This window comes from Numida meleagris, chromosome 13 (assembly GCF_002078875.1).
Source record: "Numida meleagris isolate 19003 breed g44 Domestic line chromosome 13, NumMel1.0, whole genome shotgun sequence".
Classification (NCBI taxonomy): Eukaryota; Metazoa; Chordata; class Aves; order Galliformes; family Numididae; genus Numida; species Numida meleagris.
Genome location: NC_034421.1, coordinates 15179041 through 15196067, shown reverse-complemented (window position 1 = coordinate 15196067; position 17027 = coordinate 15179041). Strand labels below are relative to the sequence as shown.

At 39.7% G+C, this 17027-nt stretch overlaps 1 protein-coding gene across 5 annotated transcripts in view; it reads left to right on the top strand.

Moving 5' to 3' along the window:
- Positions 1 to 17027, top strand: part of IQCK (IQ motif containing K) — a 56120-nt gene that overhangs the window by 27800 nt on the left and 11293 nt on the right. For all 5 annotated transcript variants that reach the window (XR_002443280.1, XM_021412156.1, XM_021412152.1 and 2 more), the window contains exon 8: positions 917 to 1028. Coding sequence is in view for 4 of the 5 variants with exons in the window: in XM_021412156.1 (XP_021267831.1) it covers positions 917 to 1028 (112 nt within the window). In the remaining variant the exon portion in view is untranslated. The remainder of the gene's footprint in view (positions 1 to 916; positions 1029 to 17027) is intronic.

Here is a 17027-nt window from a genome sequence, read left to right as displayed (position 1 = left end):
TTAAATAATTCTTTTATAATCTGAATGTGGCTTTAAGAGAATAATCACTTATCAATGTCTGAGCAAATTCTACCATGACCACAGCCTGCTATTGTCAGAGTGACTGCATCTATTCTGGATTTTTGCTCTAACGCTGAGGTACTAATTGTGTGAGTGCCAAGGTAGATGATGGGCAACATACTGCTATTTAATCAAGTATAGTTTAGGGCAAGTTCAGGACTGGTAAAAGCTGAATTATTTCTTATGTTAGTAGGATCTATACCAGCACAAAAGCAATAATAGAGGAATTCAACTTAAACAGAGATAAAGCCTGTGGCTATTGTCATTCTACATGGAAGTAGAATTAGGCTTTTCATAGGAGTGATTGCCAAAGAATAGACATCATGTAATGCATTCCAATTACTTTAAATAAGAGATTAATGGCTCTTCTGTTTGTGAAAATGGTATGGCTAGGATTGCAGCTGGTAGCAGGTGTGAATCAGTTTGCTGGAATAAATTTCCTGCTGTATGACCCTTCATGTGCCTCTTCTATTCTATTGTGTTGATCAATGGGTTGGTTTTATAGCGTTGTGGTTTTCTAAAGGCACTAATACCCTTCAGTATAATGCTTTAAATTTTAATTAACTCGAAGAATTGGCATCTCACTGCAGTCACAGTCTCAGGAGTCCTTGGTAATCAAAATGATCCCTTAATTGGCATATTTATGTTTTCAGTGGTGTTTGTCAATTATGTGGGTTTTAGTTCTGTGTAAGTTGAAAGCTGTAAACCTCTGGGATCATGCTTTATATCATGCCCTGCAAAAAGGATGGATGCCACGTATTTGCACGGCCACAGCCCAGTGTGAAAAGCAAAGGCTTATGACCTTGGGTAACATGCATGTGTAATGTTAGTTGCATTTTCTGTTTTCCTTTTCCAGGTCCGCTGTGATAGGGAAGTACAAGAGCTGCGTCAGTGGCAAAAGCAGTTGAGAGATGAAAAAATCATCTTTCAAAGAGTAGAAGAATTCTGGGCTAAGCAGGAAGCCAAAGGTAGGTGAATTAAATTGCTTATTGTAATGATTTTTTTACATTTAATATTTAATTTTTATACTTTAATTTGTATTAAGAAATGATGCACAGAAGAACACTAATGATGAGTGACAAGAGAAGGCAATGTCTGGTGGAAGTGCCTGGCTATTTCTTTACAATCACTATTTAACTTAGTTACTAGTATAGCTAAAAGTGGCAATGAAAAGTACAATACAGAGCCAAAGCTCAGTAACTTCACAGAACTATGATAATGTGGTGGCACAGTATTGCCTAGTATCAGACTTCTACCAGCTGCAAAACACTGAAATGCTGATTTTTACCAGACAGGTTGTAGTACAGTTTTTCTGAACTGCAGAATTTCTATCCGGCAAATGTTCTACTGGCATTTTCCTATGTTATTTATAACAGAAGTTGTCCTGTAGTGTTCTAAAAAAAGAAAACAAACCCTAACAATCCAATATATATGTAGTGCTTGATAGGTAATACCTCCTATTTTTTTCAGTGGAAACTAAAATAGATACAAAGAGCACAATAACACTGTTAATAGAGCAAATCCTCAGCTACAAAACACTGCTTTTTAACACAGTGACCACCATTAGCTATACATTTTTGTTAGCTGTATATGAACAAGAGCTGCATGCCACGCTCATACAGATCTGCACCAGCAGAGGTGCCCCACTGTCACTGTCACCACTGCAGAAATGCAGCACCCACCCACTGCTGGGTCTCCATCAACATTCATAATGTCCTGTGTCAGTCGGTGCCATTTTTTCCACATGGAGGAATTCAGTGACACCACTTCGCTTCATCTGCACTTCCATGTCAGACTCCATTCTGTCAGTGTCCCTCTGCTGCCATCTGTAACTGGGCAACAAAATGTAATGGTATACTGGTGGGAAGGTTCAGCCTCTACTGCCATCCCACCAACATCTGCCCGTGACATTGTGAGCCAACATAATGAAGAGGCATTATTTTCAGAGCAGCCTTCGTAATTGCCAAAGAAAATGAGGCCATGTTGCTTTCAGAACATTTTTTGTCTGATTTTGGACAAGGCCTTTCTGACAGGGACAAAATTATTCTTTCATTATTCAGACACAGTGGTATAATTATGATCACTCTTTGCCTGGTCTCTCTGCCTGCTATTTGTCTACTAACACAGGAGGATTCTCCAGCTCTTTATCAGCTTCTGTTGTCTGGTCTCAGATGAGATCCACGTAGGGATGTGAGCTGCCTGTCAATAGACAGAGGTAGTAGTTCATTCAGCTGTATTGCTCATGAGCTGATGAGGGGGAAACTTCTGCTTTACCAGTCACCATTGTGGTCCTTTGTTCTGATGGCCCTGCCACCAGTCTTTGCCCACAACCATGTAAGTTATTCAGGATGCAGTTACACACAGTTGGATCAAACTACTGGCTGCCAAAAAGGCTCATCACAAAATATCTCTGGCAGAAATTTCAATGACTGTGTAACTGCACTGTGGGTTTGGATCTGCTGAGGTTATCTGTGGGGCAGGTTATTTTTCTGTAATGTTGCCACATTATTGCTGTATGAACCAGAACAGAAAGAGAACTGGGGACAGAGAGGGATAATCCCTTCCCAACAGCCCACAGCTTGGTTAAACTGAGCAGAATGTGAGATGGTATTCTCATCATAGCTGGTTCCTGTTCACAGCTGAGGAAGTGCTAACTTCCAGGTGATCGGCAGAAGCTAATGGCTGGGGGCAAGTCATGTTAGATTTCTGAAGCTCTGTATGCAAGAAGGCATCCATCAGTGTCCTGATTCTGAGCCTGGATTTCATGGCACTTCGCTGGAAAAGGAGGCTTATCTTTGAATCCCTTCAGGGTTAAGGGAGTTTAGAATCAGGTTTCTGTGAAAGCTTTTAAAAATCACGGGTACTGGTCAGTTAGATACCAACTATCTAGAAAAATCTCCAACTCTGGATTTCAAGTGATAGAAAATTGCTGATGCACAGCTGGGATTAGGCAGCTTCATCATAATTGGACACCACTGGTCTCAGTGCTGTCAAATGAACTAGGCAGCTTTGCACTCAAGCACTGAATATTTATAGTCACTATTTGGAGCTGTTTCTCTTTGCTGCATCTATATACCTTGTCGGTGCTTTATTAATTAACCTTTTTGAGCCACGTGTCCAATTTCTAGACATTTAGAGTCTAAGCTGAGACATGGAATTTGTCCTGCTGTGGCTTCATTCAAAGTGTTGTTTCTTTCATTATTTTGTATGCAACCTAACTCTTCTTACTTAAGTGCAGTTAGTGTACTCATGCGCAGATATGAAGTAGGCTATTCTGAAGTTAAGTGCTTGACGTTCTCACAGCAGGCTTTGTTTTAGAAACGACAGTAAGAATGTCTGTACATAAAGAGTACTTATTAATGTCACCGCTGTAGCAGCCAGGGCTTATTGTACATGATGAGAGCCTTGCAATTCTTCAGTAACTTTAGTCATCAACTCCTTTGTGGCTATTGCTAATTTCAAAATTCTCCTGCTTTTTAATAAATGATACGACAAAACTTCTCTATCAAGTAGTTTAATTATAAAACTGTTCATGCTCTGTAAATGCCAATGGCATTAAGAGCAGTTAGGTCATTAGCCTAATGCACTGCAATTATTCTTTCAGTTTTATTGTGCATCCAGTCTATCTGTCCAGTCCCAAGTAGATCAGGGTGAAGGATGGCAAGAAAGTCCTAAACATTTCCCTCTGCTTGAAATCTTCTATAGAAAGTTTTTTTTCCCAAAGGTGAAGGAAAAATCTGTCACTAATAGCAATTGTTGTAACAATTGGAATCACAAAATACCCCACTGTTTTCAGCTTTCCATATTTTAATGGCTTTTTTTCCTTCACACAAAATAAATGTAGTAGGCACTTGGGTTAATAATAATGTTTTAAACCAGGGCTAGGTTTTTCTGATGTGAAATGCTGGTAATTCCAGAGGGGCTACATTTGCATAATACCAGCAAACACAAAGGAAACATGGAGCACTTACTGACTGATAACAAACTTCTCCTCTGACAGTACTTTGATTCCTTCAACATCTGTTCGATGATTTCCTATTTATACTTGGTCATCTGTTGGGTAGCACCAGTTTTGAAGAGGTCCTCTCAGGGTAATGTTGCAGTTGTGCTAACTGTGAGCTGTTGAGTGTGTTGAAGGGCGTGCAGAGCACCAACTAATTCTGCAATGAGAATAGGATAATTGAACTATATTTCTAATGGACAGAAGGTTCAGTAGTTATAGAACAAGTCTTTCCAGTAAATACCTTACTACAGGGTGCTTTTGTAACACAGTTTCTCCTCTGTTGTGTAAAGTGGAGCAGTATTTGAACCCACTCTCACATAACAGCTGTGCAGAGTTATGTTCTGGTCCTGCAGCCACCACCCCAGGGGCTGGGTAACCTGGCCCACCTGCACTGCACAGAGCCCTCACACAGAGGGAGGTCTGTCTCCAGTCCTGCTGCTCTCCCTGTAATGACAGATGCGGACAGCGCTGGCAGCTACAGGACAGATAGTTCCATGGTTTGCAAACTTGCAAGAGCAAGGAGAGCAGTTTCCTCTTGGTGGTACTTTTTCTGCCCAGGCAGCTGTTCTTCGTGATCTCTAGGGAAAACGTGAGCTGGGGGCTAGTTTCAGCTGCATCATGCTGCTTAATAAAATGTGTCTGTTGCAGGCTGCTTTTGTTGTGATATTGAAAGATTTAGAATGCGTGTATTGAAAACTCCGTCCACTGGGAAGTGTGCAGTGGAGAAACCTACTCATACAATTCTGATTGCAGAACAAGTCAGTGTTCTGTGCACAGAGGATGACATCCACCCAGTGTTAGCTTCCAGTGTTCAGAGTTCTTAGCAAAGGAATGACTGGCCTGCATTGATACCAGTGCTGCTGCCAGTGAAGTAGGAGCAGATTTCTCTGAGTGGGTATTCAGGTACGTGGAAAGGCAGGCCCATACCAAACAGAGACAGCACTGAATGGCAGCCCCAAAAGCGGTGCCACATACCTGCACAAACAGCAATGACTGCAATGAAAGCACATTGTATTTCAGCTGGGAAGGCTGAGCGTGATTCCAGCTGGCAGAAGCCTCACTGGGAGCATTTTTAAAATCATAATGACAGTTAAGTGTTAGCCAAGAGAATGTGCGTGCAAGAAAACGTGCAAAAAGAAAAAAAGGAAAGTTAAAATCAAAGCTGTCGTAAAATAATTATTTTTTCAAAAGACATTGTTTTCAAAACCTTGATGTGTCATGGCCTCCTATCATGGCCTGCCTTGCTGTTATAGTAATATATGAGGGCTGCTCTGAGAATAATGCTTCCTATTTCATTACACTGGCATATGACATCAGAGATGGATGTTGGTGGGATGGCAGCAGAGATTGAACCTTCCCACCAATATCCCATTACATTTTGTTGCCCAGTTACAGATGGGAGCAGAGGAGCACTCTGACAGAACGGAGTCTGACATGGAAGCGCGGATGAAGCAAAGGGGTGTCACTGAATTTCTCCTTGCAGAAAAAATGGCACCCACTGACATTCATCAACATTTTGCTGAATGTTTATGGAGACCAAACCGTGGTCTCCATGCTGGCAGTGCATTTCAGCACTGATGACAGCAACAGTGGGGCACCACTGCTGGTGCAGATTTTTATGAGTGTGGCATGCAGCTGTTGTTCATCGCTGGTGAAAATGCATGGCTTGTGGTGGCAATTGCGCTGAAAAATGGTGTTTGTAGCTGAGAACTTGCTCAACCAAATAGCATAATTTTGCTTTTTGTATCTGTTTTTTTTTTCCATGGAAATAAATAGGAGGCATTACTTTCAGAGCAAACTATGTACAATGCAAGGTGTTACAAGCTGGCACACTTTTCTATATCTGCGCTGTGCTATACACAGGACTTTCTATTCAAAGCTTCACTGCACTATTAAATGTTTAGAACATTGAGTATTTTCTTGTCTTCCAGCAGATCTAACTGTGTAAAGTCAATTTTTGCAGTGACCAAGTTTTTCTTCAAGTCTTTGTGGGATTGTATGGCCCATTTACTATGGACTACTAAGAGATTAGGTTAGAAAAAAAAAAAACAAAAAAAAATGTTAAGCATAAATAAATGTTCTGAAGATCAGAAAACAGTGGATTCAAATTTACTATGGTAAAATTAATCTCATTATAGATCTAAAAAATAAAAGCCACATTTTTCTCTTTGTAATACATGTCTAGTTTTGTCTGTGCTAATTGTTCAGAAATTGCATTACTGAAGGTGATGAGGGAGGTTGACCTAGCAGGCTCGCTCATTCATTCTAAATTATTCCAGTTTGAGTTTGTGCTTTGGATTCTGTTTTCAGTTTGTTTGCATTTACATCATCTCACCAAGGGCTTTTTAAAAATTTCCTCTGTCTGTGGTACCAGTGGGAGTTACCATTATGTAAGTCTCCCACTTAATTCTGGGAAACAAACTCGGAAAAGGCCTTTCCATAGTATATTTCCAACACGATGCTGTGAGAAAGAGTGTATAAGATATTAGATGTCTGTATGATCACAGCTTACAGTCTTCATGCATAAAAAGTTTTAAAGCTGAAGTTTGAAGTACGCTTCCAGAGGACAGGATGAAACCATTCTGAAAATGATGTGAGCAAGAAGAGTCGGGGCTGAGGGGGGAAGGGACCGTGCCATTCAGCTGTTAAATTCATTCAACGAACTCCCATCTCTGAAGAAATTTTTCTGTAAACTACACTCATGTTGTTTTGGAGAATCACGTAGTGATAAGAGTTCCTTTGCCTTCTTTACCAATTGTTTCCAAAGGAAAAAAGAATTTCCTTTTAATCATCCTCATAGAGATTTCCTGTCTTCAAATTAATTATTTTAGGACACTAGGATGAAGCTGTTCCACCACTTTAAAGTATGTTGTAAAACCGTTCCTTTTCAATATTTTTCTTCAACCAGTGCAAGTTTATATTGCTTATATCACGTAAGCTTTCAATATTATCAACTTGTTTCTGTAATTATACGACTGAGCCCTGCTAAATTAATGTAAGAGTATCCATTACATAAAATAGCCTCGGGGCACAGACAGATGGCTGTTTGGAAACAGCTGTACCACTTTAAGAAGTTACTGTCCAGGGGTTTTCATTATCAATCTCAGCTGTGATGCCATAATTAATTATGTTAGTGTTCCAGATGCTCGTATTTCTGCTATTACTACTCTGCTGTTTATTAATGTTGTTAAACCTCATTTCACTGTAAAGTCAACAAAGTTGGTTTCCACTGCCTTCGTCTGTGGTGTGGTCTCACCCAGCTGACTTTGCACTGAAGGGAAATTCGAGCACTTATGCAGTAATGAATAGTGCAACACAACTGCTTCTTAAGCTCATCTTTCTACGCATTTGGTTTAACTGAGTTACTGTGAAATCTCCCCTTTAATTAAACCACTGAGCTCCTTGCATCAAGCAGGACAAAGAATTTGTTATTTCCAAAAGCTCAGATGTCACAAATAAACCATTAAGAACAAAAGAAAAACAGTTTAAAACTGACAGATCATTGTGTTAAAAAGTTAGCTACATCAAGGATAACAATGAAATCTCTCTTAAATTTGTAGATGACTCAAACCCTATTTATTAGACACTGTAAATAGTGTTGAATCTAACTGTAGGGGATGAATGGTGAGCTGCCAAATAGCTTTTAGAAAATGCTGACTCAAGCAGTAATGTGATTCTATTGACACTACTAGAAAGATCAGCATACCTCCCTGTGAAAATATCAGCCAAAATGCGAGCTAGCAGTCAGATTCTGCTGTGGTACGGCTCACAGCACAATGCTACATATACCTAATTTCATGGGCATGTTTTGGGCAAATATAATGTTGGTGCTGAAAGAAGTGTGGTGCTGGAAAAGGATGCCAAAAGGAAGTTAGAAAGGCGACTGTATTGTAATTAACAAGTTCAAAGGCATTCTTAATTTACTTTCCTCTTTTCAGAAAGTGCATAAACACGTTCATCATAATTGGAACAAATTGTGAAGTCTTCATTTTTATAAGAACATAGCCAGAACAAAACAGCTTTTGAGTATTTTTGTCTGTTTGTTTGTTTTTAAGTAGGGGCCAAATTGTAATCTGTGTTAGGCAGCTGAGGTGCCCAACAACTCGCCTACCAAAAAGGTAGTCCTTGTGCTTCCTTGGCTGAGGTTTCTACCAACCTTGGCTCTTGTGCTGAGGGTTTTGTAGTGAGCTGCTCCAGCTGCCCAATCTGCCCAAGGACCGCTCTGTGTTCTGCACTGTGGCCCTCCGCATTTGTTTTCTGCTGGATAAGCCCAGTATGACACAGCCCCTAGATCCAGTGCAGGGGAACTGGTGCCCCAGTAATGAGTGGAGCAAAGCCGCCCACTTGAGATGGCAGCTCGCTTTTTAGATCAGCTAATCTGTGCTGTGCCTACAGTGTCATGTGAAACCATACCCTATGTGGTATGTCTGCTTGGTGTGCTGGGCCAGGGTGTAAAGTAACCTCATGTAAACCACTGACTCTCCCCCTACTTCAAAACACATTTAAAAGCATCTCTTGGTGTATTTCTTTCAGCCTTACCTAAGGTCATAATGCTATAGCATTGTTTGCTATACTGCTTCACTGCTGTAAAATTACATTCCACAAAATGATCTATATATAAGGTGTGAATGTACTTTTGACAGTTTCTACTTACAGACTGAACATCTAGAGGGAAGCATAGCACTCAGAACTCATTTTAGTGGTGCACAGCTTTAGACTGGTAGGGAGAATCAGAATTCTTCCCTGTATAGCTCCACTGGTTTAGCATAGTTAATGGGATAAATTTGTTCTAGAATGTTTACAGAAGTTTTAAAAATTATTTTCTTCAACATAGAGTATGTAGGTCACTCCGAAAGTAATGCCTCCTACTTATTTCCATGGAAATGACAACAGATACTAAGAGCACAATAACACCAAAAGAAAGAGCAAATCTCGGCTACAAAACACTATTTTTCAATGCAGTCACCACCACTAGCTGTGCATTTTCACCACCGATGAACAACAGCTCCATGCCACACTCGTACAGATCTGCACCAGCAGAGGTGCCCCACTGTCACTGTCACCACTGCAGAAACGCAGCACCCGCCCCTCACTGTGCCAGCAGCCACTGCTGGGTCTCCATCAACATTCAGCAAGAGTCAGTGAATGTCAGTGGGTGCCATTTTTCCACATGGAGGAATTCAGTGACACCCCTTTGCTTCATCTGCACTTCCATGTCAACTCCGTTCTGTCAGAGTGCCCCTCTGCTGCCATCTGTCACACGGCCACACAATGTAATGGAGTGTTGGTGGGGAGGTTCAGCCTCTGCTGCCATCCCACCAACATCCATCTCTGATGTCGTGGGCCAGGGTAATGATATAGGAGGCAGTGCTTTTGGAGCAGCCCTTGTACTACTAATAAAAAACAACCTCTGGAAGTTATCAATGAATAGCAAATGAGCTTGAGGCTTCTCTTATTTTTTTCTTTCCTGGTGACTCTGCTAGCTACCTGTTCCTAGAGGCCACCATAGCCTTAGCTTTGCAAGTTACAGTGAATGAACACTGTGTGTGGAAAACATAGTTAAACCACACTGAGAAAAAAAGTGATCTTTATAGCAGGTGGAGAGGGATGATTTCGAGTCACAGGAGGGAACATTCCTTTACACACCATTTTCAAGCTATATTTCTCCTTTGGCAGTGGAAGTTATTACTCGCCTGTGATGGGAGCTTTTAAGAATAGTTCTTTAAAAGAAAGGATCTTTTGCCATGGGTGGATGCAACCAGCAGCATGCTGGAAGAACTCAGAGTGTAGGTGTTATTTCACTGGAAAATCCTTGGAAACATGAATGAGGCTGCAGATAAAGGGGAGAATAGGCTGCTTATTTTAGGAGCATGTGTTGTGCTAAAGCAGGAACAGATGCATACTGTCAAGAAGCAAGGAAATGTGGTCACTCCTGCAGCTGTGATATGTCTCCACCTGAATTATGAAGAAGGATTTGAAAACTGAGTAGGTTTTCCAAGTTAAGTTGAAGAGGGAAAGTCTGGTCTGCATACTTGAGAAGGATGGCTGTATCACAATTTTATCTCAATAAATAATGATATTACATTGAAACAGAACAGAGGAAGGGAAAAATGTTAAATTCAGTGCCCAGAAAGAAAAGTTCTGCCTGATGAAACTTCTTGGAACTCATTACGTAAACAAGCATGGGAATATAGTCATGGACTCTAACAGATACTAACAAGTCTGTACATGAAGTTATAATTGCATACATGTTTGCAGACCGAACAATTTCCCAAACAAAATATCAGAAGAATTTTATGCTCCTAAGTAGCACATATTACAGTAGGCTTTAAAAATATATATATTTTAAAATGTACCATAAGTGGTAATGTTGGATTAGCAGAAGACAAGGTCTGAGTAGATAATGGATCTCTTAAAAACTGCACCTCTATAGTTTGTTTATGAAAATTCAGCTCAGTAAAATGTAAGGAATTCATCGTTTCGACATGTCAGGGTACTCCTTCCTTACTTTTTTTCCACTTTGATCGAGGGAGGTTGAAATGTAGTCATGCTTAAGCATGGTACTCAACAATTTTTTTTATTTTTTTTATGATTTTATCAGCCCTCTTTTAACTGAGAATTTTTAATTCATTTCATTATGGAGTTCTTGTAAGTGCAAACTTCCCCATAAGTGGAGACTTCCCCATATTCCATGGTTCCACACTTTTAAGATACATGAAAATATCTGTTAATATCTGACACGTTGCAGGTTCTTGTTCTGATGATTTTGGTTCCAGCTGTGATGTACAAATTGAAAGGCTTCTTGCTGTCACTGTGCAACTAAAGCAATTTTAATCTTAAAAAAAAAAATCACTGTATTTACAGGCATTCCATTGTTTCTTTCCCAAACAAAAGTGCTATATTCAGAATGATTTTCAATGGGACCAGGTATGTAGTTGCTTTCAGTTTAAAATTAGAAGTATAAGTTATCAGTAGCGCAAAAGACATTGAAATTTCTTTTTAAAAAGTGGAAGGAGATCCAAGAACAAAGCAGTGCCTGTAGCTGAGGACGTGGTGTTTTTCACCAAGTCTAATTTGAGATGCTTGAGATGTTTCTGAAAGTTTAATCTTGGCACTAACAGCTGAGAATGTAGCGATAAAAGTCATAAGGCTCATGATGTAGATTCTGCTTTATTGGTCCACACCCTGAACTCAAATGCCTTTGAAAAGTTATAAAGATGACAGTCACTTCAATTTCTGAAACTACATTGGGAATGTTTGAGAAAAAAAATAAAGATGGCAATTTAGATAAGCTACAAAATATTCGATCTTCTGAACTGTGCTTAGTCAGTTACCAGCCAGCACAAGGCCGAACGAATCTTCCAGTACCAAAGTTGTACTTTTACCCATCACTGTGCAACTTTTAATAATAATTTGTAGTGGAAAAGAAGACAATTGCTATTTGGTGTTTGTTCAGTGTTTATAGAGATACATTTTGTTTGTTTTTCTGTTTTAAAAGAGGGGAGAAATTCTTCACGGGCTTTGCAATATTTTTTCTTTCAACTTTTTTCAAGATAATAGTGAAAAAATGAGACCATTGGTATTGAAAACTCTTATTTTTTTAATTCAGGTGTACTAAAACAATTTTATATCTCTGTGCTAACTATGAGATGTGTTTAAACGCTGAAGAAAAGGCTGTTCTCAGTTAAGAAATAAAACCTCCAAATTTTCCTGCAGCAAAACTAGACTTGAGACTAATTTGATTGAGAAGAATAAAACAAGGAGGCAGGGGAAGAAAGACCATGAGCCGTTAGTGCGGGCTCAAAATGAGACTTACAGATTAGTGAAGGACAAACTGCAGAATACGCAAGTTACTTGCCCCTAACTTCCCTTAGGTATTGGACATCTTTTTCATTGTAACTCTTTTTTTTTTTTTGTACTCTTTTTTTTTTTGTTTTTTTTCATTCCTTTTAGTTTATGTGAGAGTTTACATTCCATGGCTTTATAGAACTTACCTGTTTTCCAAGCAGGAAACGCATCAGAGATAAGAGGGCTGTCAGTGCAGTGCTGGTGAAGCTCCCAGTACATCTGGCATTCCAGCTCTCTGCCCAAGGTGCCTTCTGCCTGTAATTCCCCACGTGCTTTCTGGAGGGCCCTGGTTCCAGCCAACTTATGGCTGTTTTCACCTCTCTTTTTTCATCTCAGCTACTTACCTGGAAGAGCTGCAGCGATCATCTCCTGCTGAAGATGCGCTGGTTGCCTTCGTTCTGGACTTTTCTCTCAGTCCAGGATCTTCCTCCTTGCCTGGGTGCGTTTCTGTGCCTGCCTCTCCCTGGGCAATGTGCAGGATGGCTGGAGAGGCATAGGCAATGCAGTCCCCAGCGCAGGAATTCTGCATGTTTTGCACTCTCCCAGACTCACGCGTTCATCTCAGTTGTTCGTGCAGTTTAATGGATGTCAGTCAGTGCTTCCCTCTTTGTACACCTTGAATTGTAAAAATGCCATCCAGATATTTTGAAATGAATGCTTAAACTTTCTGTCAAAATATTAGGAAGCGTGGTGCATTACATAAGCAAATACTGCTAGAGATCTTCCAGTCCTTTTTGTCATCTCCATTGCTGCCTGTTGCTAGCTGGGAGTCTTATGCTTCCCTAGTCTGAACCTAAGTGGATAAACACATTCTCTGAAGTAGTTTGTTCTCTAGGCACTGAATGCAGCCAGTGTGGCTGCATGTGCCTGGCACTTCAGAGAGGCCCTGGGCCAGAACGAAGCCCTGGGCCCAGAGCCGGGGCTGCTCAAGCACCACCTGCCCTCTGCTGCACTCCTGCCTGGTGGCTGCAATGCATGGAGCTACAGCAAATGTCCTTGTGGCAAGAGTAAGTGATTTGCAGCTTCTTTTGGGGGCTTTGGAGAAATAGGAATGTCCTGTTTCTGTTCTATGTCCTTTTTATGTTCTATGTGTGATCTGGCAGTTGCATTTCAGATTCGTGAGAAGCAGGCATGTAAATGGGCACAATGTTCCAGTTTTGTTTTGCTTCCTTTTGTTAGTTGTTTTTTTTTTTTTAATATATCTTTTTTTTACCTCCCTATGATGAGTGACTGAACATTTCCTGAAGTGAAAGGTTTTGCTAATAGGTGCCTGCATGTTGACTTCCAATAGTAAGAGGCTAAAATTATACACATTTTTCATAAAGGACGGTCTCTTTGAAAGTCAGGTCTTATTTCAGAAAGATTGCTGGCAGCTCCAGTTTCATGTTCAGGCTTCTTTGGCATTTCACTGGGAGGTGAGGGTGAAACTGTTTTCTATAAATATATATATTACTCTAAGCCCTTGCTAATAAGTTATTCCAATATATTTTCTTTAATGGATTTTCATCTTCTTATTGTTTGTGTCTTTTTTCATTACTGTTTTCAACTGTTTAAATTACTAAATGTAATTCTCATCATTCTTATGGTTTAAACAAAGAGTGTGGGTGTATAAACCTTTCATAAGCTTCTGTCACAAACCAGTTGTATTATACAGTAGTGTGTGCATAAAGTAGGTCATAGTTTGTTCACTGTTAGGTTGAAACATCCAAATTTCACAGAATTCTGGTTTATCTGTGCATCAAGATGAGGGAAAAATGCCTGTTATCTAAAATAGATGGTAAGGATGTTTGTACGTAATGTATATGTGAAAAGGACGACGTCCTACGCTGGCAATCCTTAGATGTCTAGTTGGAGTTCTGCAGATCACTGAATATTCTTTTAGCCATCATCTGTGCCTTCAGCATTGCAGCACATGTACCATAATCTCTGTAGAATGAGCTGCATTTCCAAGGAAAGTGGCAGACAAACAGATTATTCTAGTGAGATCTGCAAGTCAAAAATATGGCAGAGTTAACAGCTCTGCTCAGAGACCCTCACCTCACTTACAAGGAAATTAAGTTAACATTAACATCCACTGATGTTAATTGTCATAGCATCCTGTGATGCATGTGGCTGCAGTTTGAAATAACAATTATTAAAATCAGTAATGAGAGTGCATTAGTGATAGCAACCTTATCTACTCTGACAGTAGAAAACATACGACCTGTACAGATAGAAACCATATATCAGAAATACGTGAGATGCCCTATGCTATTTGTCAGCTTTAAATGATGAGCATTATCAGTAAATCTTAAAGAAATTATGAGACTGTTTTAAATACCACTAGAAGATGTGGGGGAGGTTATTTCCCTTACAGATTGGACATTTGGTCTGTTCATTTCACATCCTGAAAGGTGATTGCAGGAAAAGTTCTCTCCTTTTCCTTGTTTGGGCTTTTGTTTTTTATAGACTAATACTGCCATAATGCCTAAGGGTCTCAGTTGCTCTGTGTCTTAGGTCTTGAAGCAGGAGTTGATGTTTTAAAACAAAAGAAAATACTGTGGTAATACCTTATGTTTTACTTCTACTTAAATCTCACATTACACTTCCTATGAATGCATAATTAGGCATTCCCTGTTGAATTTTTTCACACATTCTGTTACATGAACAACTTGGGAATTAAGGGGTTTGTCCTTTTTCTGGGAGCCAAGTCCAACCTCCTGTCAAGATGGTTCTCTTGGCACTGCCAAGACTGGCAGTAGCATGCGGTCGCAATCGCCCCTGCCCACCTGGCATCCTCAGGCAGCTTGTTCTGCCCAGTTACATCCATACGCCTTGCTCCAGCATGTAGGGGATCTCTCTAAGGAAAAAGAGATGGCCTCTGCTGCAGCAGAATCACAGTTGTGCAAAAGTAGTAATCTGCTAGCATAAGGGAGAGGGATAAAATGGGAACGGCGCTGTTCAGCTCTAATATTTTTAAAGCAATTGAAAATGGAAATGGGTCTTTCTCTTGCTCCTGTTGAAATAATGGCAGGACTCACAAGACTTAAGTGGTTAAAACTCAGCATTTAAGTAGCAACGGTGGTAAGCTAGTTCTTCATATTGGCATTTACACTATTCATTGCTTTTAAATAGGTGTTGCTTGAAAAGAATGTGTTGGATTATCGGTTTATGTAAATTATTCTAAACTTCATGCTAACCTACCAATGAATCATCTTTCTTAGGCCTTTAAAAATATTAAAGCAAGTTAGTTCAGTTTGAGGTGTCACAATCTGAAGAATGATGTTTCCAATGGAAATTTCTAGTGAAAAGACTTAGCCAGGCAGACTTTGTTCCCCATCCTTCCAGCCTATCGGAGTCCTGAGGACATCTTTTCTGTCAGCATGGGAAGCAAGTATATGTCAAAAGCTATTTAAATAAATCTTTGGAATCCAGATTCAAGGTGACAACCTGTGCTTCCTGTTTAGTGTGATGTGATTCAAAATTGTTACGCTTAAGTAACACAGGTTATGATAAGACATGGAAACTCCTAACTAAAACCTAGAAGCTACCTAAAACACTGGCTTGTCCTAATGCTGGACAGCGTGTGTGAGCCCTGGGGCTTTGGAACTTGTTGCATTTTTTATGAAATATTTACAAAGTCCAGCCTCATTACATCAAGGAACATCAAATAATCAGATATCTGACCACCACAATCATATTTGGGGTTTCTAAGGCATTGTCTCTGCTTCCTCGTCATCATGTATCACTTTTCCAGTATATTTTCTATTAGCAGAGATCTTCCAGGTTGATAGCACTTCGAGCAACTTAAATTAGCCCATCAGAGTGCTTCAGCCCAATATTCTGGGTATGTACCAAAGGGACTTTAGTTTGCTGGTTTACAACTACATACCTCAGAAAGGTAACTAAGCTCTCCTGAAACTGTATGCAGAAGTCAGGATTTTTTTGGCTTGCATGTCCTTCTTTGACTTCAGCAAAACTATTTATGAAACTTCCCAGCAAATTTGGTTGATGTGAAAAGCGTATAGTATAGATGATCAATCTTGTGAGTGAATAGATTTTTATAATTTAAAAATGTAATTTAAAATATTTGTAAAATATTAAAATATTAAGAATAAAATATGACAGCTGAAATCATAGTATGCTGAGGAACCAAACTCTTTTATCAAGAGAAGGAAAACATTATGTTAATCTGTATTACAGCACTCTGAAAGAATACAGAGCTTTGAAAACAGCTTTCACTAGGGGTTGGGACATTTTACTTTTATGTAGAGCTTTTGTTCATTTAGAATTGTTTACTCCAGCAAGCAACCCTGTGCTCTTTGTTTGACTCATTTTTCCCATTTGGCAGACCCTTTGCAATCACATGGATAACATTCTTCTTTCCACTGAGACATAGAAAAACTATTCATTACTGACCTTGCTTGTTGTTCTTAATGACAAAAATATATTTATGCACTAGGTGAATTGTATGAGTCATCACTGACTTTTAATTGAAAATTCTTCAAAGCAAGAAACTCAAAGAGCTGCTTTCATTTTTTTTTAACAACCTTCCTAATTTTCTTCCTAGCACCCTCTCCCCTCAGCTACACATGCCCAACTCCCACAGATGGCACTGAGAACTGTGTACATGAATCAGAGTGCTGAAGCTGTGTTAAAACAAAAAATGCCATACACAGAAAACAATACACCTTTTTGGGTGGAAGGGGGATTTTTTTCTTGTGTTGAGCAGAAGAGTGTCTGCTGTGTAAGCGTGGATGTCTACGTTTTCATTTCTGTAGATGTTTTGGAAAGCTGAGTATTTAATGTTTTATTAAAGTGGGGAGCAAACTGGAAGCCTCAGAACATACGCAAAACTATTCAGCATTTCAATTTTGGTTTTCTCACCAAGCTCACTAAACATGGAGCTCATGAACTAACTTGTGTAGTACTGATTTAGAAATGTTAGCGTGACAGTTTTACTTTGACATGTGAGGTGTTATAAATCAAAGGTAGGTTACATCAGGAGCCAGCATGCCAAGATGAAATTCTGTCCCAGTGTAAGTGACCACAGTTTTATTCACACAGATGGGATTTGCAAATTTAGCTAAAATGTTTGTGTCCGCATTTGTGTTCCTGAATGGTCACCTAAAAAGCT